General features: G+C 40.5%; 1 protein-coding gene across 1 annotated transcript in view; it reads left to right on the top strand.

The window, feature by feature from the left end:
- dcc (DCC netrin 1 receptor) overlaps positions 1-13,512 on the top strand; it is an 897,707-nt gene that overhangs the window by 417,624 nt on the left and 466,571 nt on the right. Inside the window, exons 6-7 of the mRNA XM_059988663.1 lie at positions 9,278-9,432; positions 12,897-13,017. Coding sequence (XP_059844646.1) covers positions 9,278-9,432; positions 12,897-13,017 — 276 coding nt within the window. The remainder of the gene's footprint in view (positions 1-9,277; positions 9,433-12,896; positions 13,018-13,512) is intronic.

Genomic DNA, 13,512 nt, shown 5'->3' with positions numbered 1-13,512 from the left:
GTTAGATCTCCAAACAATTCATTTTTTAAAAAAGCATTTATTTGCATACACAAGTATCTGATCATTTAGTTTTTATTTTAAGGGCCACATATTTACAGCTATTTCCCCCAATTCACATCTGAAACACATTTCTCAGCCTGTCTTTTTCAAGCCTAATGAATCATCTTAAGCCATCAGAGAGAAATTTCACAAACAATCCGTAGCAACTGACCTCATAACAGTCAATATTCAGGGACCTCATTATAGTTTTACACAGCAGATGCAGTTCTTAGTTATATTTCATCTTTAAAAGAGGAATCACAAACCAGGGAACCTGTTTAATGTATGTTGTAAATTGCTCATCTTATCTATACATTGTTTAATAAATCTGCTTAACAGTCCATTGTGAAAACTGAATTGCTATGTGCTGTAATAAGAGGTTGGACAAACCTGGTTTGTTTTCTCTGGCATGGCGGAGGCTGAGGGGAGATCTGAAAGAGGTTTATAAGATTATGTGAAGCATGGATAGAGTAGAAAGGCAGCATCTTTTTTCCCAGGGTTGAAATGTCTAATATCAGGGGTGAGAGGGGGTAATTTCAAAGGAGATGTGAGGGCAAGTTTTTATCACAGAGAGTGCTGGGTGCCTGGAATGCACTGCCTGAGGCAGTGGCAGAAATATCGGAGATATTTAACGAGGTTTAGTTATGTGGAACATGAGGACATTAGAAGGATATGAGCACTGTGTAGGCAGAAGAGAATAGTTTGTTTGGTCATTTGATTATTAATTGATTCAAGATGTTATACTTAAATGCACGCAGCATAAGGAATAAGGTGGATGATCTTGTTGTACAGTTACAGCTTGGCAGGTATGATATTGTGGCCATCACTGAGATGTGGCTAAAGGATGCATGTCTCTGGGAGCTGAACGTCCAAGGATACACGGTGTATCAGAAGGACAGGCAGGTAGGTAGAGTGGGTGTTGTGGCTTTAATGGTAAGAAATGATATTAAATCATTAGAAAGAGTTGACATAGGATCGGAAGGTACAGAATCTTTATGGGTTGAGCTCAGAAATCGCAGGGGTGAATTGCTGATGGCAGTTATATACAGGCCTCCAAACAGCTGCAGTGATGTGGACTACAAATTACAACAGGAAGTAGAAAAGGCTTGCCAGAAGGGCAGTGTTATGATAATTGTGGGGGATTTTAACATGCGAGTGGATTGGGAAAATCAGGTCGGCACTGGATCTCAAGAGAGAGAATTTGTAGAAGTCTACGAGATGGCTTTTTAGAACAGCTTGTTGTTGAGCCCACGAGGGGATCGGCTGTACTGGATTGGGTATTGTGTAATGAACCAGAGGTGATTAGAGAGATGGAAGTGAAGGAACCCTTAGGAGGCAGTGATCACAACATGATTGAGTTCACTGTGAAATTTGAGAAAGAGAAGCCGAAATCCGATGTGTCGATATTTCAGTGAAGTAAAGGAAATTACAATGGCATGAGAGAGGAACTGGCCAAGGTTGACTGGAAAGGGACACTAGCAGGAAGAACAGCAGAGCAGCAGTGGCTGGAGTTTATGCGAGAAGTGAGGAAGGTGCAAGACAGATATATTCCTAAGAAGAAGAAATTTTCAAATGGAAAAAGGATGCAACCGTGGCTGACAAGAGAAGTCAAAGCCAAATTAAAAGCAAAACAGAGGGCATACAAGGAAGCAAAAATTAGTGGGAAGACAGAGGATTGGGAAGTTTTTAAAAGCTTACAAAAGGAAACTAAGAAGGTCATTAAGAGGGAAAAGATGAACTATGAAAGGAAGCTAGCAAATAATATCAAAGAGGATACTAAAAGCTTTTTCAAGTATATAAAGAGTAAAAGACAGGTGAGAGTAGAAATACGACCAATAGAAAATGATGCTGGAGAAATTGTAATGGGAGATAAGGAGATGGTGGAGGAACCAAACGAGTATTTTGCATCAGTCTTCACTGAGGAAGACATCAGCAGTATACTGGACACTCAAGGGTGTTGGGGAAGAGAAATATGCACAGTCACAATTACAACAGAGAAAGTACTCAGGAAGCTGAATAGTCTAAGGGTAGATACATCTCCTGGACCAGATGGAATGCACCCTCGTGTTCTGAAGGAAGTAGTAGTGGAGATTGCGGAGGCATTAGCAATGATCTTTCAAAAGTCGATAGATTCTGGCCTGGTTCCGGAGGACTGGAAGATTGCAAATGTCACTCCGCTATTTAAGAAGGGGGCAAGGAAGCAAAAAGGAAATTATGGACATGTTAGCTTGACATCGGTGGCTGGGAAGTTGTTGGAGTCGATTGTCAAGGATGAGGTTACGGAGTACCTGGAGGCATATGACAAGATAGGCAGAACTCAACATGGTTTTCTTAAAGGTAAATCCTGCCTGACAAACCTATTGCAATTTTTTGAGGAAATTACAAGTAGGCTAGACAAGGGAGATGCAGTGGATGTTGTGTATTTGGATTTTCAGAAGGCCTTTGACAAGGTGCTGCACATGAGGCTGCTAAACAAGATAAGAGCCCATGGAATTATGGGAAAGTTACATACGTCGATAGAGCGTTGGTTGATTGGCAGGAAACAGAGAGTGGGAATAAAGGAATCCCATTTTGGTTGGCTGCCGGTTACCAGTGGTGTTCCACCGGGGTCCATGTTGGGGCCGCTTCTTTTTATGTTGTATATCAACGATCTGGATTTTGGAATAGATGGCTTTGTGGCTAAGTTTGCTGATGATACAAAGATAGGTGGAGGGCCGGTAGTGCTGAGGAAACAGAGAGTCTGCAGAGAGACTTGGATAGATTGGAGGAATGGGCAAAGAAGCGGCAAATGAATTACAATGTCGGAAAGTGTACGGTCATGCACTTTGGTAGAAGAAATAAACGGGCAGACTATTATTTAAATGGGGAGAGAATTCAAAGTTCTAAGATGCAACGGGACTTGGGAGTCCTCGTGCACGATAGCCTTAAGGTTAACCTCCAGGCTGAGTCGGTGGTGAAGAAGGCAAATGCAATGTTGGCATTCATTTCTAGAGGAAGAGAGTATAGGAGCAGGGTTGTGATGTTGAGGCTCTATAAGGCACTGGTAAGACCTCACTTGGAATACTGTGTGCAGTTTTGGGCTCCTTATTTAAGAAAGGATGTGCTGACATTGGAGAGGGTTCAGAAAAGATTCACTAGAGTGATTCCAGGAATGAGAGGGTTAACATATGAGGAACGTTTGACCGCTCTTGGACTGTACTCCTTGGAGTTTAGAAGAACGAGGGGGGACCTCATAGAAACATTTCGGATGTTAAAAGGCATGGACAGAGTGGATGTGGCAAAGTTGTTTCCCATGGTGGGGGAGTCTAGTAGAGAGGACATGACTTGAGGATTGCAGGGCGCCCATTCAGAACAGAGATGCAAAAACATTTTTAGCCAGAGGGTGGTGAATCTATGGAATTTGTTGCCACAGGTGGCTGTGGAGGCCAAGTCACTGGGTGTATTTAAGGCAGAGATTGATAGGTATCTGAGTAGTCAGGGCATCAAAAGTTATGGTGAGAAGGCGGGGTAATGGGACTAAAGGGGAGATTGGATCAGCTCATGATGAAATGGTGGAGCAGACTCGATGGGCCAAATGGCCGACTTCTGCTCCTTTGTTTTATGGTCTTACGGTCTAACGTTGTGGGCTGTTGGGCCTGTTCCTGTCTGTACTGACCATCAAGCACTGATCACTTCCTTCCCAATTTTCCTGCCATGCTCCTGCACTAAGGGCAATTTAATTGCCTAATTAACCTACCAACCAGTAAATCTTTGGCAATAAATCTTTGTTCATGTATAGATTCTATAAATTCTATTTTTTTTTAATTTTCCTGTAAATTCCTGCAAGAAAATTGCAATGTAGTATATGCTAACGTATAAAGTATGTACAGTGGATTCAGGTAATTGGAGCAGCCACTTTTGGGGCAGCTCTTAACGAACAAAAGCAATCAAGAAAATAGCCCGGATTCCCTTCTTTTATTTGGGACACCATGCCACTTACTTGTTACAGGATTCTAACTAGTGTTGGTCCTGTGTATTGTATGTCTGTTAGGCACTACACCATGCTTAGAACAAACAGTTTTTAAATTGAATCAGTTGTGTGTCTTTGTTTTCAAGAAGCGGTGCCTTTTGACACTAATAGTTGGTGAGAAATAAGCAGTAAGACAATCAGAACTGTTTTGCTCACTGTGGTTTTCAAGCATTGGGGCTTGGAGATGCCAGAAAGGGTTAGGAATAAAAATGAAACAACTTTACTACTTCAACAAGTTAGGAATTACTAAGAGTTTGAAGGTACCTACAATCATCTCGAATATTAAAATAAAAATAAAGATGTGGAGTATGCCATTGTTGATCGCATTGCATTTGATGGCAGACCATTATCTATGCTGAAGTGGCTGCTCTGATTTTGTTTATTTACAGTCAATCAAAAGAACACTGGATCAATTCCTCCATCGATAACTATCAGGAACTAATACACTTTTATAGTATTGTAGTAGTATTGGTAGTGGTTTAATTTTTTCTGTATGTCAGTTAAATACATAATTTATTACACAGGTCAAATAGTAGTTTGTCTTTTTCATAGTTCCTTAACTACTTCCATGAAGCCACTTAATTGGGCCAAAGTGTACTGGTCCCAATGAGTCCCAATTAACCAGCATCGACTGTATACTTCTAATTGTAATTTATAGTATTCTTTATGTATTGCACTGTCCTGCTGCGAATGAACACAGTTCATGACATATGTTAGTGATTCTAATTCTGATCTATCCCTCCAAATCATCATCGTATTTTAAACACCTCAAGCGGCTTTCCGTGCTACAAAAGCGCAGTAGAGAGCATCACTGCATGATGCGGAAACTGCGCTGTGGTGGGCGGGGGGGCGCGGTCTCACACAGTCACGGGGGAAATGTACAAGTTCCTTAGAGACAGCAGTGGGAATTGAACTCCAAACTCTGACACCGTGAGCTAGAATAGCATCGCACTAACCTCTGCGACACCCTAATATATATTAGGGAGATTTCAGAAACTCTCAGTTAGGCACACAGATGACATAAAAATGGAGAGCTATGCAAGAGGATTGAACTTTGAGCAGGTTAGAAGGTCAGGGCAACATTGTGGGTTGAAGGCCCTGTGCTGTGCCGTTATGTTCTAAAATGCAAACTCTCTTCTGTGCACCAAACACAGTCCTTCTGCTACCTAAGAGAAAGACCATAGGACTATAAGACATAGAGTCTTAGAGTCATAGACAAGTACAGCACAGAAACAGACCCTTTGGCCCATCATGTCTGTGCCAAACCATTTAAACTGCCTACTCCCATTGAATTGCTCTGGGACCATAGCCCTCCAAATCCCTACCATATACCTACTCAAGCTTAAACATTGAAATTGAGCTTCCATGTACCACTTGTGCTGGCAGCTCATTGAACATAATCATGACCCTCTCAGTGAAGAAGTTTGCCTCATTTTCCCCTTAAACTTTGCACCTTTCACCTTTCACCCCATGAGCTCTGGTTGTAGTCTCACCTAACCTCAGTGCTTACCCTATGCAGATTCCTCATAACTTTGTATACCTCTATCAAATTTCCTCTCAGTCTTCTGTGTTCCAAGTCCTAATCTATTCAATCTTTCCTACAACTCCCAGCAACATCTTGTAAATTTTCAACCTTATGCACATCTTTCCTGCATGTTAAAAGGTCAGTACAACATCATGGGCCGAAGGGCTTGTACTGTTCTTTCCTACATCTGGAGTTGGACAAATCAACAGGGCCTGCACTTATCTAACTAATTTTTCTCCCATTTAGAATATTTCCAACACTTCATCGCCAGTGATTTAACTGTACTCAATATGTAACAGCAAGCTCGCACAGTGATTATGTTCTACCAGCAATCTTTTATGAGCAAGGTTTAATATATTCGGAATATGATTCAAAGCTTACGCAGTAGAAGATTACTCTGGAATAAAGTACAACTGCTTAACATTTACACTGGCAATCTTCAACTGTTGACGTTTCCAATTTCTTGATTCACCGTTTATTTGTTAATTTCACCATGAATCATCAATCCACACACCAGTTAAGATTTCTCGAGTGGTGCTCCCTCTGTTTTTTCCCACTGCTTTAGGACAAAACAGGAATGGAAATCCAGAGATTTAAACGCAATCAAGTCAGGTGGTCAATTGACGCAGATAAACTGTTCAAAACTGTTCTCTTAACAGATTATGCTTAGATAAGGATTCCCTGCAGATCCTAGTAATCAATTACCACAATATACCTACCACAACCCAATTAACATTGAATACTCCACTTCAATCTAAAGAAGACTAATTCAATTCACTTTAAACAAAACCCACATCTTACACAGCACTGATTACAGTTCTATAGTGTTGTACACTCTCTGTGTAGTGGCTGACTGTGGGCTAATGCCTAAAATGCTAAGATTTATCAAGTGGATAACTGAGTAATGTTTTATATTTAGTTCAGTGTTCTGTGCTGTATTGGGATAGGTATATGGAATTCTCTGTTGTATTAACTGTTCAGATTTTAATGAAAAAAATTATCAGAAAGCTAATTTATTTTCTGAGGGAATTGAAATAAAAATTATACATTATGATAAAATTGAACACAGAACTAATGTTGCTCTGCATTAATGCATCTGCATTCTTTGCAGGGGACAGAATGATTCAAGATTTAAGATTGCTTAATGTCATTTCCAGTACACAAGTGTAAGTGAGAATGAAATAACCGTTACTCTAGATCCAATGCAGCACAAAAAAACACTAAGATAAAGAACACAATAATAATAAAAATGCAATAACTGTAAGTATATAAGATAGCTTATATATATTGATTGTATATCCATAAAGTGATGCTAGACACAGGAGTGCCTGTACATAAGGTGACTGACAGGAAATTATATAGTGGATGGTGTTGTGGAGGGATGGATTAGTTGGTGGAGGTTTACTGTTTGGGGAAAATCTCAAACACAAGAAAATCTGCAGATTCTGGGAATCCAAAGCAATACACATAAAATACTGGAAAAACTCAGCAGGCCAGGCAGCATCTAGGAGAGGAATAAAGAGTCAATATTTTGGGCTGAGACCCTCTGTCAGGACCTGCTGAGTTCCTGCAGCACTTTGTGGTGGTTACTCTGGATTTCCAACATCTGCAGAATCTCTCGTGTTTACACTTTATTCTGTATTGGGTTCTTGTTTAACCTCAATGCACTGTGTGGTTGAATCGTCTGTATGAGCAGTCAGCAATATGAGCTTTACACCGTACTGGGGAAAGTAGGTTATAACTGCTACTTAAAAATAAATTTACAAAATAGGAAAAAACTTCTAAAAGGGTGTGAAAAGATATAGGGTATCAAAGGTAAAAGTTGGTCTCATGGAGAATTTTAATTCACCCATTACCTTCTAGCTAGCCCTCGTTCCTCTCCCTCCCCCGCCGCCTTTACCTGACATTTCCAGTCCCAATGAAGGACCTCAGCCTGAAAAAACTGTTTATTCATTTCTATAGGTGCTGCCTGGCCTGCTCAAGCATTTTGTGTGTGTTGCTCTGGAAAACTTAAAATGGGGATTAAGAGAATGATGGAAAGTTGAATGAATATTTTCGAGGATCAAAGATCAACTTTATTCACCATATACATACGTGTATTAGGAATTTGATGTGTGTTAGGGGAGTCATGCAATAAAAGACAACATTCAGCTGTTACAAAGAATAATGAATCTGCTTGCACTATGGAAAATACCAAATATATTCCAATTATAGCCAAAAATCCAGAAGCAAAAGAGAAGCTCAATTCCTAGTGAGAAGGTAAATGGATTGACAAATAGGAAATCCCCTCAATCTGATGCCCTACAATCTGCAGTCTTAAAAAAAAAGTGGCTGAAAGTATTATTAGAATATTTTTGCCTGAGGGTGGTGAAGCTCTGGAATTCATTGCCACAGACAGCTGTGGAGGACAAATCATTGGGTATATTTAGCATGGAAGTTGTTAGGTTCTTGATTGGTCAGTACGTCAAAGGTTACAGGGAGAAGGCAGGAGAATCGGGTTGAGAGGAATAATAAATCAGCCACAATGGAATGGTGCTGCAGGCTCGATGGGCCAAATGGTCTAATTGTGCTTCTGTGTCTTATGGTCTTACTGTGGATGTGTGGAGTTAGGCATTTCAACATTCCCAACATTCTGGATGAGATAGGAATGATCTTGCACTCTTCACTCATGATCTTCTGGAGGCTCGTGGTGTGGAATGAATACAACTTGACAAGGCCGCTCTCTGCCATGTGCCAGCATTCTGACTCATACAAGAGTGTGGACAGAACATACCTCTGGCATAGAATCACTTTGGTGCAGATGCTGTACTTGGTTGATTCTCCCATATGTTGCTTAGTGATAAGAAGAGGTTGTTTCCAAGTAATTAAGTGTCCTTGCCGAGCAGGGAATTTTGAAAACTGGTGAAAAGAATAAAAAATTAAAAACTCATGAGATTTTACAGATGCCGAAGATCCAGAGCATCACACACAAGATGCTTGAGCAGGTCAGGCAGCATTTATGGAAATGAATAAACTGTCGATATTTTGGGTCGAGACCCTTCTTCGGGATTAGAAAGGTAGGGGGAAGATGCGAGAATAAAAAGTTGCGGGCAGGGGAACTGAGGAACAGCTGGAAGGTATTAGGCAAATTAACCAAAGAAATAAACATTTAGAAAATGAAAGAGAATAGAACACGTAGAACTTGTTTCAAATGATAAAATATGCATGACAAAAAAGAGAAAAATAAATAAAATATAACATATATATATATATATATATATATATGACATGTAATATAATAGTATAAATGAAGAATCCAGCAAAGTGCAACAAAATTAGAGCACCTGGTGTTTGGAATAGTCCTCGTCGAGGGATCAGAAATGAAAAGTGTGAGCAATTTCATGTGCCTGGGTGTCAACATCTCTGAGGATCTATCCTGGACCCAACATATCAATGACGTTACAAAGGAGGCACGACTGTGCTTATATTTCATTAGGAATTTGAGGAGATTTGGTATGTCACCAAAGGCACTTACAGATTTCTACAGACATATTGTGGATAGCAAAAACTTTCAAAAACTGTATATACTTACCGTAATTTACAACAGATGCCAGTGATATTAAACCTGATTTGGATTTCTGATTTAAGGTAATATATCGGTTTCCATTGAGAATTGGTGAGTAGTCGAATTTTATGTTAATATTCTCTCCATCTCTCTTTTACAGTTCCACCTAGCTTTCTCAAGCGCCCTTCCAACCTGTATGCTTACGAGAGTATGGATATCGAGTTTGAATGTGCGGTCACTGGGAAGCCAGTGCCCACTGTGAGATGGATAAAGAACGGAGAAGTGGTCATTCCCAGTGACTATTTCCAGATCGTGGTAAGTAGTTCATTGCTCTCGACCAACACACACTTCTCTTCAGAGGGGGTGAGAGCGTACAGCGAGCTGCCAGCTCAATTGGTGGTTGTGGGTTCAATTGCAACATTTAAGAGCAGTTTGGATAAGTACATGGATGGGAAGGGTATGGAGGGCTGTGGACTGGATGCAGGTCAATAGGCAGGTTAATAGTTTGGTATGGACTAGATGGGCCAAAGGACCTGTTTCTGTGCTGTGGCATTCTGTGATTCTATATCAAAATATTGGAGGAACTCAGCAGGTCAGACACCATCTATGAAGGAAAATGACAGTTATCTTTTTTGGGCTGAAACCATTCAGCAGGCCTGCCAGCATTTAGTGACATACCAAATCTCCTCAAGCTCCAAGTGAAATATAACCACTGTCTTTGCAACTGCATTGATATGTTGGGCCCAGGATAGATCCTCAGAGAAGTTGACATCCTTAACCCTTTCCACTACTGATCCTTCAATGAGATCTGACGTGTGTGCCCTTGTCTTACCCTTCCTGAAGTCCACAATCAACTCTTTGGTCTTTATGACAGTGAGTGCAAGATTATTGCTATGACACCATTCAACCAGCTGATCTATCTCACTTCTGAATTATACCTGTGTTTGGAAATCCTTTGTAGTTTGTAATCTTTTGTAATTTGAAAATATGTAAGTCACAAATTTTCTGTGAGCGTTAGATGTGTGTGCAAGGAGTTATTTGTCTACAATTAAATGTGTATCCTTAAAAATAAAATTAACTGTGTTTAGCTGGAGGTTTCTCCTCTTCAGTAGGGAAGGGGGACCCACCACTCAAACTGTGAGTATTGTCAGCTAGACCTTGCTGCAGGGACTAGACAGTGAAGTAAACTAGTCTTTGAAGGGTAGGTTAATATGGTATAACCTCCCTGTAGTAAGGGTACCCGTAACTATCTTTATTGAATGGGTCTTAAAAGCTTCTTTAGAGTTTAGGGCTCTGCGGACAGTTCAAAGTAAATTTATCATCAAAGTACACTTATGTTGCCCTGAGATTCATTTTCTTGTGGGCATTCTCCGTAAATACACAGAAACACAATAGAATCAACACAAGACCACACTCAGGATGGACAAACAACCAATGTTCAAAAGACAACAAACTGGGCAAATACAAAAAGAAGCAAAATAATAAATAAATAAACTATAAATGTCAAGAACATAAGATGAAGAGTCCTTGAAAGTGAGTCCATAGGTTGTGGGACAGTTCAGTGATGGGAACAGGAACCCAATGCTATCACAAGTTCCTCCAGCATTTTGTGTGTGTTCACCTTTCATAACTGTTTGGTTATATGTGAGGTCTGTCAGAAGGAATCTAGTTCTTTCCTTCAGCTGTTTTATCAACTTAAAGAATTATTGGAGATGCAACGGAGTTAATCAGAAACTAAACTTAAGATTTAATAGTGAAGGTGCAAGGTACGTCTCAGATATTTTAAGAATACATTGCATCAGCGTTTAGTAAGGAATTTTATGCTGATAGACGATGTTACGAGACTGAACGAGGTAAACCTGGGTTAAAGGGAGGGACTGAGTGGACAAATGTCAAAGTCAAGATCAAGCTGCAAGTTTATTCATCTTGCCCTTGACATTCATTATATGTGTAGCCTTTTACAATTTTTTTTACCAACAGCAATTATTCCCAACAGTTCTGGAAATGAGGACACTATTGGGAAGATAGATGAGATTAAGGATAGGTAAAAAATAAGTGTCAAAAATTTGTCAAAATGGTTTTAAAGTAGGTGATCAGTTATGCTGGGTGTATTGCATCCCCTGTTGCTTTAGATGGCTGGTGGGGTGTAAAGAGCTGTAAAGAGCTCCTTCCCTTTGCTAGCCTGCAGGTCACCCTCAGCAAGGTGTAGCACCTACTTAGCCCCCAGTCAGGGTCACGTGAAGCCATGGGAGCAGGTGGTGGATGGTCGAATGAGCAGCTGGTGCTTATCACAAATTCCGGTTGTGTGACCACTGACACCAGGCAGACAATCTCTGAAGAGTATTGTTAATGGCTGAGGGCATCCACCTTGTAGAGACTCTGCCCAGAATTCAATGGCCAATCACTTCTATAGAAAAATTTTCCAAGAACAATCATGACCTTGGAAAGACCATGATCACCCACATCATACGGCATGGCACATAATGAACGAAAGAATGTTGCTTCAGCAAAGAAACATAACAATTGCAGAGATACAGGGCTAAATCTCCTGGTGCTCTTTAGATTCGAGGTTAGTGGTCTGAAAGCTTGCAAGTGTTTCTTCCCTTGTTTTGGGAAAAAGACAGGGAGAAATTTGGTAACCTCACACACTGGAGCTAGAGGTCAGCAACACTGAAGCTCTGAGCAAAGGTACAAAGCTTGGGCACAGCCATGATTCGATTTATTTTGCTGAGGGACAGCAGGAAGACTGGCTCTCTGCCAAGATTTCACACTAATAACGTGTTAGGAAAAGCAACAGTGATTTTAGTGTCTTGGATGTGATCCAGACTTGGCTGCCATATCAAACACTGTGTACTCAACTGTAAAGGGCATTGGATAGGATTCTGTTTCCCTGTCCCTAACTGCGTATTCTTGTTTGAAACCGCCATGAGCACTGTTCAAACATCATATTATTACACTTCTTTCATTAAAGGAAATCTGGAAATTAGTTTCTACCAGAACGACAACTTTCCAAATATAAACAATAGCTGTCCAAATCATTCATAAGACCTCAAGACATCAGAGCAGAGTTAGGCCATTCGGACAATTGAGTCCATCCACCATTCCACCATAGCTGAATTATCAACCCTCTGAACCCCCTTCTCTAACCTTTTTCCCAGTAACCTTTGACAACCTGGCTATCGATCAAGTCAGGAGATCATTCAGGTGGGATCTGAAACCACACGAAACAGAAGGTCCCGAGTTTGATTTCCAGGTTGCAGTTAGGTTCATGAGAATGATTCTAGGAATGAAAGGGTTAACATATGAAAAGCACTTGATGGCTCTGGACCCGTTACTCGCTGGAGTTAAGAAGAATGAGGGAGGATGTCATTGAAATTTATCGAATATTGAAGGGCTTAGAGTGGATGTGGAGACGATGTATCTTATAGTGGGGGAGTCTCGGAGCAGAGGGCCTAGAATAGAAGAAAGTCCATTTAGAACAGAGATGAGGAGGAATTGTTTTAGCCAGAGGGTAATAATCTGTGGAATTCATTGCCACAGGTAGTTGTGCAAGCTAAGTCATTGGATATATTTAAAATTAATGTTGATAGGTTCTTGATTAATCAGGATACCAAAGATTATGGGAGAAGGCAGGAGAATGAGTTTGAGAGGCATAATAAATCAGCCATGATGGAATGGTGGAGCAGGCTCAATGGGCTGAATGGCCTAACTCTATTCCTATGTTCAGGATTGCAGTCTTTGTGGTTAAAGTTAAATTTACTCTTTGCTCTTTGTTTTAGGGTGGCAGCAACCTGCGAATCCTGGGTCTGGTGAAGTCAGACGAGGGCTTTTATCAGTGTGTGGCAGAGAATGATGCAGGAAACGTGCAGGCAAGCGGACAGCTAATCATTCCAGAACCAGGTAGGGCAACCTGATCTCCAAATTACATCTGCTTGTGATTTCTCTTCTTGTTTTTTTTTTGCATTTTTAATGGAACAGCAATCATGACAAAAGAAAAGGCAATGCCCACTATTATTCTACAGGGATTCCCAAACTTGGGTCCACAGACTGCTCAGCTCCATGTTTGGGAATCCCTGTTCTAACATTATACTTTTTATTGGAATGTGCATGATACAGCAAAGTTGTTTCCATTGAAATCTTTAATTTTACTTACTGAATTCAGATGAACTGTTGCATTTTATGGGAGGATTCCCTTATTTACAGCTCTCGGCAGTTTGATTGTCTCTGAGTACTGATTGTTAGCCAAGCATCATTTGGAGAAAGGAGTTAGGGAAAAGAATAATGGCTCCAGAAGCTAATGGATACCGGCTGTATGCCAACTCTGGGTCACTCTGCAAAAGTGCCAGATTGTTAGAAAAAAGCAATTCCTTTATACAAAGTTTTTCAAGTCCCAAC

The sequence above is a fragment of the Hypanus sabinus genome, chromosome 14 (genome assembly GCF_030144855.1).
Source record: "Hypanus sabinus isolate sHypSab1 chromosome 14, sHypSab1.hap1, whole genome shotgun sequence".
Lineage (NCBI taxonomy): Eukaryota > Metazoa > Chordata > Chondrichthyes > Myliobatiformes > Dasyatidae > Hypanus > Hypanus sabinus.
This window is presented reverse-complemented; position numbering and strand designations above follow the sequence as displayed.